General features: G+C 41.5%; 3 protein-coding genes across 3 annotated transcripts; 1 reads left to right on the top strand and 2 right to left on the bottom strand.

Moving 5' to 3' along the window:
* Positions 1 to 8,725: 8,725 nt before the first annotated feature.
* Positions 8,726 to 10,429, bottom strand: LOC135708581 (protein Asterix). Its single transcript, XM_065230687.1, has 3 exons — positions 10,344 to 10,429; positions 9,079 to 9,205; positions 8,726 to 9,016 (listed from the first exon to the last, which is right to left on the bottom strand). The coding sequence occupies exons 2-3, from the start codon at positions 9,197 to 9,199 to the stop codon at positions 8,808 to 8,810; spliced, it is 330 nt and encodes a 109-aa protein (XP_065086759.1). The 5' UTR covers positions 9,200 to 9,205; positions 10,344 to 10,429; the 3' UTR covers positions 8,726 to 8,807.
* A 1,052-nt stretch (positions 10,430 to 11,481) lies between these two features.
* On the top strand, positions 11,482 to 12,926 carry TORIP (Torsin interacting protein). The gene is made up of 4 exons (XM_065230688.1): positions 11,482 to 11,603; positions 11,664 to 11,767; positions 11,830 to 12,787; positions 12,842 to 12,926. The coding sequence occupies exons 1-3, from the start codon at positions 11,559 to 11,561 to the stop codon at positions 12,737 to 12,739; spliced, it is 1,059 nt and encodes a 352-aa protein (XP_065086760.1). The 5' UTR covers positions 11,482 to 11,558; the 3' UTR covers positions 12,740 to 12,787; positions 12,842 to 12,926.
* On the bottom strand, positions 12,914 to 13,901 carry TfIIFbeta (transcription factor TFIIFbeta). Its single transcript, XM_065230689.1, has one exon. It carries the CDS (start codon positions 13,862 to 13,864, stop codon positions 13,052 to 13,054), a length of 813 nt encoding a protein of 270 aa, XP_065086761.1. The 5' UTR covers positions 13,865 to 13,901; the 3' UTR covers positions 12,914 to 13,051.
* Between the last annotated feature and the right edge of the window lie 6,900 nt (positions 13,902 to 20,801).

Raw genomic sequence — 20,801 nt, forward strand, 5'->3', positions numbered from 1 at the left:
AGGACTACAAGTGCGGAATGTCGCAAAAACAGATTTGTGATAAATATCGTGTGAAAAAGTGGACCATATCACGACTATGTTCCAAATTTCGTTCAACCGGGAAGATTCCTACTGCCCACAGAGGGCGAAGACCACGCTCCACCACTTCCAGAGAGGACTCTATGATTGCCAGATGCATTAAGAAGGATCCTTTCAAATCATCCTTCAAGGTACAATAGGAATTGCAGCTATCTGTTTCGGATCGGACAGTCAGACGACTAATTTCATTGAAGAATCAGAAGAAAAGACTTCTATTTGCTCAATCTCACATAGGCTGGACTGTGCAGAAATGGCGGACGGTCCTGTTCAGTGATGAATCGAAATTCAACATCATCGGGAGCGACGGAATTTGCCGTGTACGTTGACAAATCGGAAAACGCTTAACTCACGGTACTGTCAAAAGACCGTGAAACATGGTGGAGACAACGTAATGGTCTGGGGATGTTTTTCTGCTAACGGCCTTGGTCCGATTCATCGCATCGTTGGAATTATGAACCGTTTCATGTACAATGGCATCCTAAAAGATGTCATGCTACCTCATGCCGAATGGAATATGCCAATCAGATGGATTTTTCAACAAGATAACGACCCCAAGCACACCGCTAAAGTGGTCAAACAGTGGTTTAAGGATAACCAGATATCTGTGATGGACTGGCCACCCCAATCTCCGGACCTTACCCAATCGAGAATCTTTGGGAGACCGTGAATCAAAGAATTGATCGTGAAGGTGTTCGCAATAAGGATAAATTGTTTGAACAAATCCAAAAGGCTTGGGCAGCGATTCCACAAAACTTCATTGACAACCTGATCGAGTCTATGCCCCAAAGGTGCAAGGCTGTAATCGATAATAAAGGATTCGCTACAAAATATTGAAAGCCAAGCAATATTTGGCGAACAATATGCAAAGTTGCACTTGTTTTGTCCGGGACGAAAGCATTTTCTTTTGTACTTTTTTTAAATTGATGAAATATTCTGTATGAATAATGAGTTGTTTGTTAAAATAAACCTGAAGTATGCTGCTTGTAACCGTTTGCATGTCTTTCTGAAAATTGACCTACCATAACTCTTTTCTGAACAGTTTAATGATGTTGGTTTATTGGTTGCAAATGTTTTGTCCAATACTGTAGGAGGTTACTTGACCACGAACGCTTCCACTGAGCCGAAGCTTGCGTTAACCACAGAGAACAGACGTCCAACTTCGGTCAGAAACTTGTGTAGAGATAAGTGGGAACATCGCCGATACGTGACGCCAGTATCTCCTGATTTCCTCTATAAATTTTCCACTTTCGACCATTTTGGCGCTAGTATCGGAATTTTTTGCGCTACCAGCACTTAGCTTCTAGTCACAGGAGTGGAACTTCGAATCAGAAAGTGGCTCCACTTGTCATTTGCGAACACTAGCGCACCTAGCGGTAGAAGGCATCTTCTGCCTGCAGTTAAGATAGGCAGCATGCTATGATAGTGTGAGTGCACATAGAAAGCCCGTGTGGAACGCTACCCAACACATCGCTCGTTGAGCAATAAAACGAAGCACTTTTTGATTCACCGATTTGTTTGCACTTCCCCTTCTGTTCTGTGGTCTAGTGTAAGTTGTGCAACGCCAGCGCCGTCAAGTTGTCAAAGAGGTTTTTTAAGTGGGGAAGTCACTGTTTATTTGTTTATTTATTTAAAAATTTAACTGACAATTATTGTCTAAATGAATAAAACTTAAACTAAATAGTTACGGTCAACGGTACGGAAAAGGCCACCCTAATAAAAATTGTATGGTTAATTTGCTTAACGACGTGTTCTGGGTATCATCCAAACCATTTGTGGAATAGTTCAATGATTTGTGTTGTCGTTCGTTTATGGTTATTTTTTATTAGGGCAAGTAGCCGATGACGGAACACGTCAGCTGATACATTGAACTCGAACATATAAAAAAATTGTTGAATTGCCGGCTGATTGCTCGAATTGGCTCGTGTTGTGTATAATTCCGGCTCCGTGGTTCCAAAAACAGAAAGTTGCGTTGATGAAGAGACCTCTCAGGGGCATACATATTTAGCTGTGACAGTCAATGTCACCTGTAAGCAGCTTTCCAGCGAACATAGCTTGAGCGACCGTCCGTCTCACCTCTAATGGCTCGATTCCCAGGAGACGGCAACGCTCCTCGTACGGTTGCAGGTTCCTTGGGGCACACCAGTTGAGGAAACGAAGAGCATATCTCACAAACTTGCGTTGAACGGATTCAATTCTAGTGATCCAGCTAGCATGGAAAGGGCACCAAACAACTGAACTTGACTCCAATAAGGATCGCACAAGCGAGCAGTAAAGTGACCATTGCGGGTCACGAAACTCGTCGGCAATTTTGAAAATAAAGCCCAATTGTCGATTAGCTCTGGAGATGATGTTATTGTAGTGGCTTCTGAAAGTGAGTCTGCAGTCCAAGGTAACGCCGAGATCTTTTATGTGCTCTACAGGAGCAAGACAGCGTCCGTAGAGAACATAGTCAAACATGATTGGTTTGATTTTTCGGTGATAGGAAATAATGTTACATTTTTCTATGCTTAGACTCATCAAATTTCTTGAGCATCAATCTGCAAAAATATGTAACATATGCATAGAAAACGCGGCATCCTGATGGCGACGTCGTTTAAAAAGATCGAAAATAGTAGCGGTCCTAGGTTACTGCCTTGCGGGACTCCCGAGTTGTTTGAGAAAACATTCGATTCCGACGCGCCAATCTTGACATGTACATAGCGATTCACCAAGTAAGATCTGAACCAATCCACAGCAGTTGACGAGATGCCAAGTATCTCCAGCTTGGCCAGCAAGATATTATGGTCCACCGAGTCAAATGTAGCTTTTAGATCCATATACGCAGCATCGACTTGCCATCCTGAATCCATGCATCGCAGACAGTTAGAAGTGAACTGCACCAGGTTCGTGGACACGGAGCGCTTTGGGTAGAAACCGTGTTGTTCTGTATCGATATAATTTTTGCAGCGTGCGAACAGAGCACCATTTATGATAATCTCGAACAGTTTTGAGCAGGCACACAGGGAGGTGATTCCACGATAATTTATGACATTCCGTTTATCTCATTTTTTGTTTCCAGCTGCAGGGGAACTCACATTGCTGTGCCGAGAGATTGGAAGGCAGAGATTGGCTACACAACGTTTTAGAACTGATGACGGAATGCCGTCAGGTCCGGCGGAGAACGAGAGCTTCAGTTTGCGTGTTGCGGTTATCATGTCTTTTGAAATGCGCGGAATAACGAAACTAAACACATCACGTGGCATCCCAACAGTAGCGTCCAGCACTTGTGTTGGCGAAGCGGAGAAATCGTGGAACACTTGCTTGAAATGACGAGCAAACAAGTGGCATTTTTCTCTTTCACTATTAGCCGAGTCATTCCCGAGAAACATGGAACAAGGCAACCCGGATTCCTTCTGTTTGGAGTTGACAAACGACCAAAAACTTTTCGGATTCGTGCGAAGGTTCGCTTCCGTGCGTCTCACGTGTCGATTATAGAGAAAACGATTGTAGTTTCGATAACTACGACTCGCAAAATTAAACAGTCGTTTGTAGTACGGCGAGCGAGAGTTACAATACTTTCGGAGGGCGGCAGAGCGTTGACGTTTTAGCACGCGTAGGCGTGGGTTAGACCATGCAGGCTTTAGCGGAGGTCGTCGAGCTGGGACCATGCGGAAAATAGCATCTTCCAGTGCAGCACTGAAAAAATCCACTGCATCATTCACGCTAGCGGCAGTTTCGATAAATTGCCAATCAATTTCCGCAAGCGCATTGTTCAATGCAACATAATCGGCCCGGCGAAAGTCCAAAGAGTAGCACTCAGATGACGGCGGAAAAAGAATCGGCGTAGGTAAACTAAATGACACGACGAGAGCGGGATGATCGGCATCTAGATCAATCAGTGGCTCGACCGGCAAGGAAACAGAAGTGCCCGGTAGTGCGGAATCATTTGCCAGGTCAAGATCTAGCAAACGTCCATTTCGGTTCGGAAAAGTATTCACTTGTGTGAACCCGTAAAAGTTAAAACCGTCCAAAAGAGCACAGCAAGCAACCGGCATATGCGAAAGCAGTGGATCAATTAATGGTGTGCCACTGTCTGTAAAGCGCCACTGCAGACCAGCTTGATCGTGCAGTTGTTTTTGCGGTCGGGAGGCAGGTAGATTGCGCCTACACTAAGCTTGCTTTGTGGAAGTTCTACGACAATCCACAGCTGTTCCAGTTGACTGGAAATGGGTGACGTACTTACGTAGCTGGCTAGCAAAGATATCTAATTAACAAGATATCCTACTAATCAATTCCTCATACAACGGCGCCGGTGGTGTAGTGGTAAGCGTGATTACCTCTCACCCCAGCAGGCCTGGGTTCAATCCCAGTCGGCGCCGCCGGGATGTTCTGAGGCATAACATCTCTTATCACGCCTTCCTTCGGATGGGAAGTAAAGCCGTTGGTCCCCGGTTCATGAGTTGATGGGTCGATAGGTAGGGTCCAGGTGTGGGAGCTGCCTTCCTGGCACGTCGGTAGCATTGGTGCTCAGCACGGAAAACAAGATCGACGGAAAAAACAAACCAAAGGAAAAAAAAAAAAAAATTCCTCATACAAGGCATATAGTTATTACCCTTATGTGATCTCAGTGCTATCTGTTGATGGCACATTGAAACTGTTGGGAGTTCCTCGCCAACTTTACCACCAGGGCTCAATAACTGACAGGTGTCAACGCGGACGTTGATGATCAGCCGAGGGAAGAGGACGATATTAAAGAGCCTGAATTTAATCCTCGAAGCAGTGCTGCAAAATTTCGACACTAAAAACTGATAATAACAAAACAACCCTGGTCACTCATTTCAACAGAGAGTCACCATCAGTAGCAATCAATATCAATTGTCAGTGATATTACTATCAGTGACGACGATGTGCAGTTTTTTCATTTGCTGAATTACTATCGAAATCAAATTAATTTAGCAAAACAGTTACATAGAACCATCAAAGTGAATACGAATCATCATCATTATCAGCCTGGAGAACAATAATGTGACACAGAATGCGCAAATTCACAGTTTTTTCACCAAGGGAATCTTTGTCACTGACAAAGAAAAGAGTGAGATTTTGACAAAGGAAATTTTGATTTTCAGTTCTATCAGTGTTGCTGCTGAAATGAATTTTGTCTATATCCACTGAAGTTTTCTCAATGAAAATGACAAATCGCAGCACTGCCTCGAAGTCATCATCATTATATTGCGATAGCAAGATTCTTACTTGTTTGTGATTGCTTCGATTTTCAATCATTACCGCTTTATACGCAACAGAAACACTTGAGAAGACAATCACATATCCAAGCGCGCATCATGATGTGCTTGTAATATGTTTTGCTTTCGAGTGAAAAAGTTTCCAATATATCACCGGTATCAGTAAGATGCAAATCTCTAATAGTAATTGATGATTTACGGAGCTGTTGTTCAACATAATCTTAATAAGCATAGAAGTAAACATAGGAAACCCTTTCTCTAAAGAATTATTCCAACGCCAGCTACTGGAAATGCAACGTACACTCAAAATTATTACTAATCAAAGGAAGATTAAAATTTAGTCTATTTTTGGTAACTGCATATTTATACGTTGATCTGATTAAAATTCGCTTTGAAATTATACTAAATCCGAATAACAGCTTATAATTCGCTCAGTGTATACCAACGTATATAAACAAACTGCAGTTTGTTTTCCATGCAAATAAAAGTACAATTTCAAACGTCACGACGGACCATCTCATTTTCTGTGCTTCCTGGAGAAACTGCAGTCAAACAGTTGATCGAAAATAGAAATTAATCGAGAACGGAAATTAAATTCAATAAGTACTGCACACATCATTAACATTAACAAAACTTTGTGAGAATCTGTTTTTCCTCTAGCCACTGTAACGATGTGTCACGCGTAATTTCCGGCAGCCCACAGATTGTAAAAATCACCTGCTGTTTGCTCAGAAAAAGGCCATATCGCTGTTCCAGAGGAATCAAGTTGAATAAAAGGTTCCCGCGAGAATTGCTTCCAATCGCCAATAATCATCTTCTACGATGCAGCGACTATCCCACCTCTACTGAACGGCAGTGAACTTTCAAGGTCATCCATAACAGGACTCGAAATTCTATCTTGAGCTAAACATAAGGACCGTAAATCGAGCCATCTCGCAGTTGAACTGGAAGCAATTCACGATGGTAAAACTTTGTGACAACCTGGAGAAGATCACCGCTCTACTTTTCATGCGCCAGAGCTACCCCCAGGTATCGGAATGTTCGCTGAAGTAGAAATTGTACTGCTCAGCAGCAACAAAATGCAAAGCAAAAATCATCTTCTCTGGTAAGTTTCTACTTAAAGTAAACTGTTTACTACACAAATCTCTAGACTGAGATAGATAGGGGTGATCCCGGCGTAGTGGTTAGCATACACACCTCTCTCTACATACATACATGCACTATTATGAATTTTCAATCAAAAGATTCTTTATTTTACAGACGCTGACTTAAAAACAACAAGACGAAATTTACTGTCCCCACAAAGGAGATCTCATCAGAAGTATTGAATTGTGTAAGAAGCACATATGGCATAGTCAAGGACCACTAAAAATCTCTTCTGGTTTACATCGAGGGTCAATCTGTCTTATATAACATTTAAACCACCAAGTTCGAACTCAGCTCAATTTGCGAAGTGGAACCAAACCGATCGAGCCTGTTTTCGATCCACGAGCGACCACTAGAAGATGAACACCAACTTCAACTATCTCGGAGCTGGTTGCAGTATCAATGGTATGATGTCCGTTGTTCCATCGTCACCAAATTTACCGGAAGTGTCCTCGGTGAAGCCAATCAGGCATTGGATTGTGCAGGTCATAATAACCGGGAATCAATTTAATCGTTGCCGGATTTTATGAACAAGTTACTTAATTTATATGTTAAGTAGATATGGTGCATCAATGTTCATTTTAAAGATTATGCTGTATTAAATGATAAATTTGTCTTTAATAAAATAGTATTGATAATTTTTATGTTTAATGTTGATATACAAATGAAAATAGAACCAAAAATATTAATTTCCCTTAATAAACCGCATTTATACATAACAAGTATATTCCTTTTTCATACTATGGCACGCATAAACCATTTTTATACTAAGTTCATATTCTTTCCCTTTATACCAAGCTATGCGTCGGCAAGGAGAGTTGTGATTTAGCGTAGCTTTTATACTATTTAGATTTTAATATTTTTTGAGTGTATCGAAATCATTGCTAAACGTAATAAAATATGCCGTCTTCTTTGGCCAACGCAGCACGCAAAAATTACGTTAGAATAAACATTACTCTCCTAACGTAGGAAGTATTTGACAACGCCGGTGAAAACAAACGCAAACGGGAGTAGCCGAAGCTGAATGATGACGATGAGTGATGCACCGCTTCGTGTTTTGATTTGCGCTGTATCGTCCGCTCAGTTGTGTGGGTTCGTACATGTATAGATGTTGGTGTGCACGTTTTCTTCCAACGCAGCAGTTCAACGTTCAACGTTGTCTCGTCACAAACCGTTTGACGCTATTATCTGTCTCTATAAATTCCAAAGAGTGAAGGGGGTCTGTGGCTAGTCTAGTAGATACTGCAATCAGGACTCCGCCACCGCGCAATTTTTGACTGTTTAGAGCAGACCGGTCAGTTCTGAAGACGGAATATAGTGACCCGAAAAGTTGTGATGAGTAAATTCGGTCGTCCAGCCACGTTTCCGTCAGCACAATCAAATCATATTCGGCCTCCACAACAGCCAGGAAAAACGAGTCGATTTTAGTCCTCAGCCCACGCACGTTTTGGTAGTAGATCCGGAGACCATTCGAGGAGCAATCACGGGAACTAGAAATCGAAAGGACATCAGGTACCGAAAGCTCGGAATCGCTAACATACTCGCCTGAGGTTGCAGGCCGGAAGCCCCCGATACCATCAGACGTTGAGGCGAGGCTCGAACAAAATTTCTCTAAAAACTAGTGTAAAGATTCCTATTTGACTTAAGCGCCACTAACAGCGACTTCCCCACTTAAAAATCCTGTTTGACAAGCTGATGGCGCTGCCGTTGCACAATTTACACTAGACACTAAGTGCTGGTAGCGCCAAGTGGCAATTTTCAACAGAAAATGTATCGGTACTAGCGCCAAATTGGTCGAAAGTGGAAAATTTATAGAGGAAATCAAGAGATGCCAGCACCACAGACAAACAGACATAACGTTCGCAAGTTGTTCATCGAACAAGCATTTAACGGACAATTTAAAAGTAGCGTAGTTGGTAGTGCCTCCATCTGTGGCGCTCATAGTCATTTCCCTTGCGTTTGACGTTTACACACTACCGCCATCTGTTCAGCGTACTACCCACCACAGTGTACTCAACAGATGGCGGTAATGTTTTAGTGACGATGTTTCACAGTGTGAATTATTCAATGTTTTATGCCTGTTTGTCTGTGGTTCAAGTGTGGATTATAAAACATTTGGCTGATTGGCTAGAAAATTGAAATGAGGGCGATTAAGAAAGTTGGACTTCGGAATCGTCAGGAAGTAATCGTATTTGATATGGGAAAATTAAATTATATTTGGTTACTTAGTCACGAAAACAATGAACCTATAAACTTTCAAAAATCTTACTCCAGTAACATCCTTGTGTGTGTGAATGTTGATGTGCATACGACGTCCGATACAGATTCGTAATTGGCTTAATTTAATGCCGGCGCCCAGCCCGCTCATAACGACTGCCACGGCGGTGTCATCGGCGTCGGATTCTGCAGGTAGGACATGACGACCGCACTCACACTCAACATAAATGACGACAGCACCTGTTTGGCGTCGTCACTGACGCGCGAATTGGCAAAGCTTATGCAGGAACAGTACAGTGCCAGCCAGGCGCACCACTTGAGCTTCATCATCAGACCGCACATGGAGAATATCATACCTGAAAAAAAGCAGTAACGTAAACAGGGTTTGTCAATGCGGAAACGGGAGGGGAGTAAGTACCGAGGATATTCATGTAGTCCGGCATGAGATCGTCTCCGACGCCGGCCCCCTGGTTGGCACTGTCAATCGGTTTGTACCGATTGATTTTTTCCGGTCGGCGTGGGTCCACTGTGGCGGTCATTTTGATCTGAAAAGAGTTGGATAATAGAGGTGTCTATTTTGGATGCATCTAGGTATGAAAGGGTTAACCATACGGCCGTTCACTCAAATTCGCAAAAACTTACTCATAAAATAGATCCACGAGGATTGCAGATAACTTTCATGTGATTTCATAACCATTATTATAAATTGCACCACTAGATCACATGAATCTTATGTGTTCAATGAAATCTATATGAAAACTAACTTGGAATATATCCGACGTAACATTTGAAAACGGCACAAAAGCTTTTGTAAACACAAGTTGTAAGGCCCTTTACATGTGAACCAAAGTACGCCCACGCAAATCAACAGGGGAAATTCTCCCCATTTTGATAGTGAATTCGACAGTGAGCATGCATAAGGGCGAATACGCGATGATCGATTCTCTTCATCGATTTTCTCTTTGCATTGCTACAGCTAAGCGAAACAATTTTCTTGAATTTGTTCAATGCAGAGTAGTAACATGTTGTATTGGCTATCAAAAGCAACAGCAAACGCACCGATAAACGTTAAATCTAGCGAGTTATTAACGAAAGAGAACATCGACGAAGAGAATCGATCATCGCGTATAGGCCCTTATGCATGCTCACTGTCGAATTGGTTTGTGTGGGCGTACTTCGGTTCACATGTAAAGGGCATTACAAATTATGCCAACAAAAGCTTTTTTTCAAATGTTGCGCCTGATATTATGTTATGTAGATAATCACCCATATTTTTGTTTCCGTTCGAACCGGATTTTCCATACAAAATAACTTTTTTTCAGATAAAAATCAATACATATTATTGAAAAAAAAATTACTCATAAATGGGTAATATGTTTACTCATTTAATGGGTAGTCCCAGTCTCCCTCGAAAATGCTTACTTTGTAGTCATTATTGGGTATTTTGCGGTTACCGTGAATAGAAACTATAAGAAAACTTTTTTCAGTGCACGGTTTTGCGATTTTGAGTGAAAAACCACTCAGCTTTGAGTCGATCTCATCGGCCGTGAAACATCTGATTTTGATTGAGAAAATGCTTCAAAAGCATTAGTGTCTTCCCTTCGAAATAACAGCAGATTTTGAAAGCACGTGAGAATGTCAGTAGAAAGAATGGAATGATTGGCAATATTTCATTGTAAATACCTGGGTCCAGAAATAAATTTAGCTGATTAATTAAAATCTCAAGTTCACTACTTGTACAAAAATATTCGATACTATTTTCGGAGATTGACAGATCGCATGTGAGTTGGTCTGTCAAGTAGGAATCGGTCGTAGAAGACGAAAAAAAAAACATCGCACGTCAATGTGAGTTTTAGATCAAATTTCTCGCGTCATTTTTCAAATAGACCAATGTAACATATCCACCATTTATGAGAAAATTGAAGTTGAAGTTCGACAGATTATTATTTTAACTGTTTAGAAACAAAAAAATTTGCAATACTATTTTTACTGTAGTCAGGGAATAATAACGTTGAAAATTCAGTATAAACGGTAAAAACACAATTGTTTTTTACTTTGAATTTCATGCTTCAATATAGAAGAAAAAAAACACATAGGACGTTTTGACTTACTAAGTTGTACTTCGGCCATGTTACATTGGATGATTTTTCCGAGGATTTTTCTCAATGACATAATCAATGAATGTTACATTAAACGTTTTGTCACAGACAAACAGACATAACACTCGCAAGTTGTTCATCGAACAAGCATTTAACGGACAATTTAAAAGTATCGTAGTTCGTAGTACCGCCACCTGTGGCGAGCATAGTCAATTCCCTTGCGTTTGACGTTTACACACTACCGCCATCTGCTCAGTGTAGTGCCCACCACAGTGTACTCAACAGATGGCGGAAATGTTTACATTGAGAAATAGTCAATGTGTTCTGTTGTCTATTTGTCTGTGGTTTTGCATGATACTAGATTCCCTTTCACAGATTTCAGAATACAGTACCTAACCTATTCATGCCCGCCTTTAGGAAATGAGCACCAATCATGTTAGGCAATCCAAATGTCCGAAGTGCCAGTCACTTACCCATCATTTCAAACTGTTCATTGGACAATGTTTGACCTATGATTATCTTAAGTAAATGAAATTAAATTTGGATGGATGTTTTTGTATCATATACAATGATAGAAGAGCAATAGTTTGTATCGATTAACTCGATTTGTTTACATTTGTTACTTAGGTTCTTTTGAAAAGTTACGCTACACCCCATCGCCCACTGTCTTTTGCGATTCTCAGTCAGCAAAAACGGCAAAAACAAAAAGGTGCAACACTGCGATTTGCTCCGTTTGTTTATAATTTGGGTTGTGAGAAATTTGATCAACAGAAGTTTTAGTTTTTGGATCTTATTTTTCATGGTACTCATGGATTCTGAAGCAAAGGAAACTTCACCCTCCACGGTAATTTTAGTTTTCGTGAATTTTCGTATCCGATTCTTAAAATGTTGTAATTTTTAATAGAAATTGCTTCTTCCCCGAGGACCTTCGAGAAATCCTCTTCATGGAAAGGCGTCCACCAGCAAACCGGATACCAGTACCGCCACGGTTCTGATCAGTCCTGCAAAGTATTTTTTAACTGATGACACATATGTAGGGTTCTTCTAATGTAAATATCCCCCAATTCCAGAATCCCCAATGTCGACAAGAAGGACAAATCGTTCAACGATACGGGAGAAAATTCACCAAGAATTGAGGACGAAGAAACGGAAGAAAACGATTACGATCCCGATAATGATCCGGAATCCTTTGAAGATGGTGATAAAAATCAGCAGTTCAGACATTCCGTTGAACGGGAAACGGACCGTCAAAAAGATTCACAGACATCCGCCCCGGGAGAAACAAAACAACCTCCTAAATACGCCATTAGTAAAAGTTGGGTACTCGCAATGGTCTTTGCCGTGTTGGTGATAATCATAGCCATTTGGATAGTCCGTGTTGTTCCTAGTAAGGAAACCACTGTTCGTCAGAGTTGCAAAAATTTCATACAACTGCAGTCCAAGTACCCGAACACGGACAACACGCTTTGGGCCGGCCTGATCGTCGGTGTCGAAAGGGCTGTAAATGATCCCGGCGAGCCAGCCACCTTCATCTTCCTGTATAATTTCTCCTCGGTTGGCCAATCTCTGCTGAAAGACGTCATTCACATCACCACCGAATGCTTCGGCAATGAAGATGCCATCTGGCGTACGAGTAACGATTTCAAATCAGCCGCAATAACCCAAGATTATGGAGTAGTTCTGGAGCGGCACCGTGAAGAGTTAAAATCACAGGGGGTTCTGGTTGTACGCGATCTGGACCAGGTTCCGCCAAATGCGGCCCAGATATTTTTCACCATATGCGATTCGTACGAGCCACTGGTTCGGAAAGCGGCTATTTTCTTCACAATAGACATTTCCCAGCAACTCAATCAATCGCAACGAAGTCCAACATCAATCGCTGAGGGAATTTTGAAAGATTTGTGGCGGACGGAGTTGCACTCAAACGTGCTAGATCCGTTGGTGGTGAGACTGACGGAGAACGTATTCAAGATTGACTGATAATCGAAAAAAAGGAAATCAGCGACGAAATGGGCTGTGCAGTAGCAGGTAAGGACATTTATTTTATACGAAATCCGCAGTTAACAAGTGCTTTTGAAACAGTTATAGTTGATGATACTGGATTCATCCGAAACGTCCCGGATAATTTCGGATTCAAAGCAACCCCAATCTCCCTTTTCAAATTGTCAAAATTAAATGTATTTCCTTTCGATGCTAGCCGTAACATTGACATTTTTACATATTACATTAAGATTACCCTGCTATAATAATAATAAAAAAGAAACAGCTCACCCTCCAGCGTCCTTACTACTGTCAGTCGCTGTCACTATCGGACATACCCTTGTTTTCCTCCTTCTTTTCGTCGTCTTTGTAGTGGCGGTACTCCTTCTTCAGTTCCCACATGTTCTTGTGCGGGTTTTTCATATTGTAATCGCAAACTTCCTTCAGAATCTCCTTCAGATAGCTAATCGGTTGCCGGGTTATCTTAACCAGATCCTTAATGTTGTAGTACTGGTGCTTTTCGAACGCATTGAACAGCATATCCAGCACGGCATTCTTGTCGTCGCGAGACTTCTTGCCTTCGGCTTTCTTCCGTTCCTTGTCCTCGATGTTGTGCTTGTGGTCCGAGACGGGTTTGAAGTTGTGAACAATCTTCTCCAACGATTTCACCTGCCGGGTCGGTTGCGAAGCCTTTCGGATCGATTCCAGCTTCATCTTCATGTAGGCATTGTCCCCCAGTGGGCGGCACTCTAGCCGCTGGACGATGCGTCCCTCCATGAATAGCTTTTCGCCTTCCGGTGCCGCATCCTCCCGACTCGTCGTTGGAACGCTGTGCGAAAACACTCCCAACGTTTGCTTCGTCACCACCGAAACGTCCAGTTTGTGTTCCCGAGGAATGTCCTCGCCCGTATCGATGCTGATCACGGCATCCGACAGGGTCAGCGACACTTGTGCCTTCTGACCGACCTGTTTGGATATCTTCAGCTTACCGACCTCGATGTTGCTGGGAGCTTTCTCCCACTTGTTGGCAATGTATTTGGGAACTTTGACCAACCAAACTCCACGTCCGGCATTTGAGAGGTCCAACTCTTTGTCCGCCCGTGGAGCTTCGGTTTCCTTGGACATTGTGAAGCTAGTTTATTAATATATTTAGTGTTCAGAGTCTAATCGTGCACCGTATGAATAACGCGAGAACAGAACGATTGTAAATAAACAGCGCTCTGATGCACGATCAAGTTCGTATGACAGACCGACCGTCAGTCATGGGATTCGCATTATGAGTTCGAAAAATATTGTGATCGTAATAGCTACGTCCGATGAGAGCGATCATACACTGAGAATAATGATGTACACAGAAAAAAAGTTGTTGGATAATATCAGTGCTAACATTTGAAAACGGCACAAAAGCCATTTGTAAACAAATGGTTTGTGGGCCCTTTACTCGCTACCCGAAGAACGCCCACGCAAACCAACAGCATCGTCAGGAAGGGGACAATTTCCCCTACCCGATGTTGCTGTTGTGTCGCGTGGGTGTACTTCAAGTAGTGAGTAAAGGGCCCACAAACCATTTGTTTACAAATGGCTTTTGTGCCGTTTTCAAATGTTAGCACTGATATATCACATCCAAACAGCTGCACAGAGGTTATTCCGCTGGTGGTGTAATATAAGGGCCCATGCATTAATTGGAATTGAAATCACGCTTAATCGAGCAAAAAATTACCCCCTCCCCCCCCTATCGTGACGTTTTTCCTATACCGAATGCATTGCTGTGATGTGATGTGATGTGATGTGAATAGAACCCACCATCAGTGCAAGGATGACCTATGACTGCAGATACTTCACTGGTTGTAAAGTTCTGCCTGATGGTTTGTTGCAGCAGGGTGAATCAACTTCATTGAAGACCTTTGGAAGACAAGATGTACGTCTATCAACACGTGACAAGGTACTGGCAAACCCACGAACCCTTGTCCAGTCTACAAATCCTTTGAAACCCTTAGGCTGCCCCTCCCCCCCCCCCCCCCCCCAAACCCAGCATATAATAATGTTTGATTAATGAAATGTATTCAAAAAATGGGTTATTTCGAGAAAACAATCCTCAACTGGAACGTACTCACCAAATCAATAAATCCGGGAGCGCATTCCCGATGCTTAATTTTCTCTAGTCATTTTCAAACAATTCCTCCACCCGCGAATCCACATACAATAACCAAGGGGTTGGTCACTCTACACAGTGTGCCAAAATCAAACTGGGGCACATCGGGGTGCAATCATTGACGTTGTTTGGCACCCATGGTTACAATTTTTATGATTTTCAAAGTTACTGGCAACACTGAACTTTTTCTGCGCCTGCGCAGTGCGCATGCGTCAAAATTTGTTATTGACGTTGCCACTCCTAGTCAAATTATTTTCAAAACATTCGTGAATCTCCACCAAGTCTCGCCATGGATTTTCAAAATCATTACACCCGTGACGGCAGTCGCATCCACATTTCCTTCCAGACGAAGAACAGCTGACAGCGGTATCTTGACCTAACCGAGGTTTCCGGCGATGGCTACACGAACTAGCGATGCAGCTCCCACGGCGGGGGCTGCTTCCAATGCTGCTGCTAGTCCGTCTTTTTTGACGAATTTTAGAGGAGACGGACCAGCAGAAGGAACAGCAGCAGCAGTAGCTAAAGCAGCAGCAGCAGCAGCACACACAAAAAACAAAAATTGTTGGTATAAAAATAATGCAAATTCAAAATAAAAGTTTCCCAAATTTCGTAGTTTTAACAGTGAAAATTTTCAAAATGAAAGCTATATCTTTGGTTTGAAAGTTTTTCTTTCACTTCTGACTTGTAATTTTAAAAGTGTATTTTTTAAAATAAAAGTTGTTCAACTGTCAAAAATACTTCTTCATAGTAACGTTTTTGGCAGCACTGGACCTCACATTATTTGCCGCCAAAGTAGAATTGACGCGACGAAAATAAAATCGTTCCACGGAATTTCATTTTTTTAATGGGTTAATTCGATTAATTCGGTGTTTGGAAGCTGCCTCCGGTGATCGATTGTGATTCAGCCGCTGCAACAGGGCATGTAGGTGAGTTGGAAAATTATTTTTCTTAGGATCGATTACATTTATGTTTACATTGTAGGTACGCTATTACTTGACAAACAAGCGCTTACATCGGATGGTTCCGGCCAACAAATCCCGTAACAGAGTGAAGCGTCTCGACCGAAAAAACTATCCTTACAACAAACCCCGTTACATGGCACCTAACTCATCATTCCGGAAAGTGACCACCAAACGTACGTGGGCGTAGAACATATGAACGTACAAGACAATGATGTACAGGGAATTATCCACCAGCTCACTGTTTTGGTGTTGGTGAACCCCCACTATATTGTATTGTATGTCGTTGGAATGCTTCGAAATGAACGTGGAGCTTAGGTTCGACTCAATACTTTGACCATTACAAGACGGACAAGAATCTGACTCAACCCATGCCACTTAGAAGACTCAGGACGATGAACAGTAGGATTAGCCTTCCTTAGCCTAATAGGGCTAGGACACAATCTGCGCTGGTAACATAAACTATGTTTTATTTTCTTTGTTTTTTTTTATTAAATAAATGAATAAATTTATGTTTTAAATATGATACAAACATTAGTTTGGCTACTTTTCTTAATCTTGAAAATCATTAATATGATAATATTTAAAATTTAATATAACAAATATATTGTCATAATAAAAACAACTCTTTTCGAACTGAAACAGTTTGCACTTCATTTTGAAAGCATTGGTTTTCCTTTTGACAGTTCTACAATTTGATTCAAAAGCATCAACTTTTAAAATTAACGAAGAGCTAAACTTTTGATTTGACAAGTTACACATTTTTATTTTGAATGCTTCAGACTTTCTACCAAAAAGAACCAACGAAAACTTTTAATTCTACCAATGATTTTTTTAATTTTAGTAGTGATTATTTTTTGTGTGCAGCAACTAAAGCAGCAGCAGCATTGGAATCAGCCGCAGCCGTGGGAGCTGCATCGCTAATTTGTGTAGCCGTGGTCGACGCTGGAAATCTTGGGCCGGTCACGACAAGCGGTGCTTGAGTTTTAATCGGAAAGTCAACAAACAAACAAAATCTATACTATCCGACCATTCGAACTGCTCGAATACATCCATGGCGGTGGCTGCTACATCAACCATTCCATCGTCCAACATATAATATTGGAGGACCGTCTTGGCAAAATCTCAAATAGTTCAACAAATTTTTACTCTCGTTCCTTTTTGCACTTTCAACCTCGCTTCCAACTAACACAATAAGAAATTATAATTACGAATCATAACATTAACTACCCAGAAAAAGGAAAATACTTTCTTTTCTCAGAAAATAAGCTTCAACTCTTTCACAGCTTACGTGTTTTCGGTGTTCTCGTTGCTCCACGCACCGTTCATCTTCTTGGAGGAGGAGAAGCACAGCTTCATAATGAACGGGAGTTTTGTGCATTTGTGATCATCGCGCTGTGGTTGCACTTCATGATGACGTTCACCGCCAGGGCTACGCTCGGGAACTCGACCAATCCGGAGGAGGAACTTCCCGATTTCAGCGGGAACATTCGCACTTGCGACGGGTGGCAGCCCTTGGTGGTGAATGCAGTCAGCAGCAGATCCTCGGACGGCATACACAGCAAAAAAAAAGTTGTTGAATATTACATCGAAACTGCTGCAACCAGGTCAATCTATCGGTTGTGCAATATCACATTGTACGATGTACATCGATTTTGCGAACAAAATTACATCCATTGATGTAATATTGTATCTGCTTTTTGCTATTACATCATTATTTCATACATCAGCTGGAATTACGTTGATCGATATTACATTTTTTTTTTGCTGTGTACGGGTGGGTTATTGAAGAAGTGGAGAATGCGATTATTGCTGGCCTGGGAAGCGATTATTCTTGGAGGCGCTGTAGACCTTGAAGCTGATCGAATTGTCCTGCAGGGTGTACCAACCTGGACTCTGAAAAATTTGGTGCAAATCCATTTCCTCCGCCGGCTCCCAGAAGGGTTGGTTGACTAATTATTGACGTTCGTTGTGCGGGGTCGGCCTTCCGCCAAAGATGGAAGGATCGTGTAGCAACGGAGCTCGTCCGTTGCAGGCATCCTTGGAGACGGATGCATCCAGTGTGTAGTCTCAACTGGAGTCCGTGTCGTTTTTGAAAACATTGAAAAACAAAACATAAATAAAAGCTGTTAAAATACCACGTTGCCAAACAAGGCATTATTCACAAGCAATCAAAAGTCAGTTCAATGACTTCTTGACACTGCCGGTACAACCATAGAGGTAACTCTAAGACTAGAAGGTCCCGAAATAACGTGCTCAACTTTTTGGCTCAGCTCTGGTACTATCTTCGGTCCCAAGCTAATCGATTCACCCCTCGAAACATAGGAAAAACCAATAACCCCTCATTTTATCTGTCAAACTTTCATAGCGAATCAAAACAAACATTGCGTAGTACTAGAATTTCGACTAGAATGGAGTACGTTAATCGTTTGCTTGGGACCAATAGGCTAGTCAAGTAGTGAGCCAATTTAAAATCGTTAATTTCGTATTGATTGTTGGTACAACTGCGGCACACTGAGGTACACTGAGAAAAAAGTTGGCGCAAAACAAGTGTGTACAGTGACCACCCCTTGACAATAACTAAATATCACTTTTCTTCTTCATGTCACTCTGTGCACAAAAGCAATGCACACTAGAAATACTCAGAGGGAGAGAATATTTTGAGCCAAATGAACTGTCAAAATCTGAGCCAATCGAACATTCCAATTAGAGTTTTCCGATGATTTCTTATTCTTACTAGAATAAATTTGAGAGTATTGCAATCGAACAGAAATTCAATCACCTTTATGTTTTGTGTGCTTCTCAAATTCAACTAGTTTTAGGAACTAAAAACAATATTCTAACTCTATTGATTAATTGATCTTCGTTGGTTAATGAATGGCCCCAAGAAATGAGCAAATATTGCGATGCAATCAATTATTATTTTGCACGTAAATCGAATCAAAAATAAAAGTCATCCGAAATGCTAGCTTCTAGCAAGGGTTGCAAGATAATTTAGGAACAAATCCCTGCTGTCGAATTGTATTTTGTTTTCTCCGCCTACATGCAGAGAAATCTATCATCGAAACAAACATATTTGAGGTAAATTTAAACGTAATCTCAGTTTGTTCTGGCCACAAAAATAAATAAGGTTGATTTCAAACGTATTCCATGTTAAAAGTAATGTAAACCAATGTTTTAAATAAATATAATGTTACGTTTATTTCAAATATATTAATGTTCAAAATAAACATACAATCTTTTGTTTGCTGTCAACTTTGTAACCAAAAATAAATATGTTTATTTTAAACGTGTTTTCCAGGTAATCGGTTCTTTGTGTATATCGTCAACAGGTCAACAGTATCGTTGCGAACAGTTTCTTCCAATGACGACACAAATCAGCCGGCTTTTGGCGAGGCTTTTGGTACTCTTCGTCCGTTCCCGTGTGGGAAAGATCAAATGAAAAGGAAACCCGCTTCAGCAAGCCAGACCTAAGCTGCAAGTATGTTGTTCCATTCCATGAACATAGCTTGCCTTTTGATATTCCTGATGAGTGGTTTGACGTTTTTCGACTCCAGCACGATAATATAGTTGATGCTGACTCAAGAGCTGGTGATCGAGCTGGTGATTCGATAATCGGAGTTTCCACCGGCGGTTCCGATCGAGGTTCCGATCGCTGTAGCTTCCAGACTCGGCCGTACATGATGTTGACTGAATGTAAATAAGGGCACCGAGAAGGGCACGTTGAAAATCAATTTTGGTTGAAGGAAAAAATGTCTACCTGTGGCAGCGCATAGGGGTTAGAAGTGGGACCATCATCATCATCTCAGGGCCAATATCCGTACGGAGCAGCCTTTGTCTGAATCGATAGGAATGTTCAGAAGCGCTGCTGCTGCAATAGAATAAATTGCTAAGATGTATGGTCAATATTCACGTGTACATTTACAAATTTACCCATCAGTACCAATATTCAAACAATTATAAGAAAATTCGAACTTCAATCACCGACAAACCGACATACTGCCACCGACAAACCGACATGAATGACCTTACAAATTACCGTGACATTTCTGATCAAAGCACAAAACTGACATCTGGCACCGTGTTCGCGAAAAATGTGTATCTTAGCCAAAGGTATGTACTATCAACTGTTGATTATTCTTTCATCGCCAATAGAAGATAAATTACCAGCATCATCGGATAGGGGTAACTTTCCACAACCTAAAGATGGTGTTAAGGCCCAAGCGCAATGACAGCGGAAGCGAAACGGCAACGGCAGCGGAAAAGCCCGATCTGAGTGAGCCAACTTGTCGGGTTGAAAACTTGTTGGATCCAAATCGACTTCGGTTAGGCATCTTGATGTCATTTGTGACAACTGTCAAACTTCACGTGTCCGTTCCGCTTCCGTCCACATTGCGTTTGGGCCTTTAGTTTGTGTAGGTAAGCCACGAGAAAACAGTTTCCGTAATTTTGTTCGCAACAGCTGATGTGCTCTTTTCTGTTGTTGGTCGTGATTTAATCGATTGGTTGGCAAATCAAAGTTGGCACTCGTGGAGAATAGACGAACTAGTGCTGCGTTAGTAGAAAACTGGAGGACTACTCAATAGACATATAATATTAAAATTATAATTTCTTTTCAGATTTTTAGGTGTATACATACATAGATTTCAGCTTTTCTACAACTGTAGCAGCAAACAAACTTAAATAAAATGCTCCATTTGCAAAATAAAAGCATTTTAACATTGCACTCGTATACCTCCCCGTGGAAAATTTTGAAACCATCATCACTTTCATAGTTCTTCTATTCTCCACGAGTGCTAACTTTGATTTGCCAATTGGTTCCCGATATTCTATCCGCCAGACTATGAATATAGCGACTATATTTTAAACGCGTCGAAAAATAAATAAAAAAAATTCGATCAAAGTATCCAATCCCGGTGAAAACAAAAGCCAAAAAAAAAACATCGCAAGG

Source organism: Ochlerotatus camptorhynchus, unplaced genomic scaffold (genome assembly GCF_037179485.1).
Source record: "Ochlerotatus camptorhynchus isolate MF236.1 unplaced genomic scaffold, CSIRO-AGI_Acam_v1.1 ptg000330l, whole genome shotgun sequence".
Taxonomy (NCBI): domain Eukaryota; kingdom Metazoa; phylum Arthropoda; class Insecta; order Diptera; family Culicidae; genus Ochlerotatus; species Ochlerotatus camptorhynchus.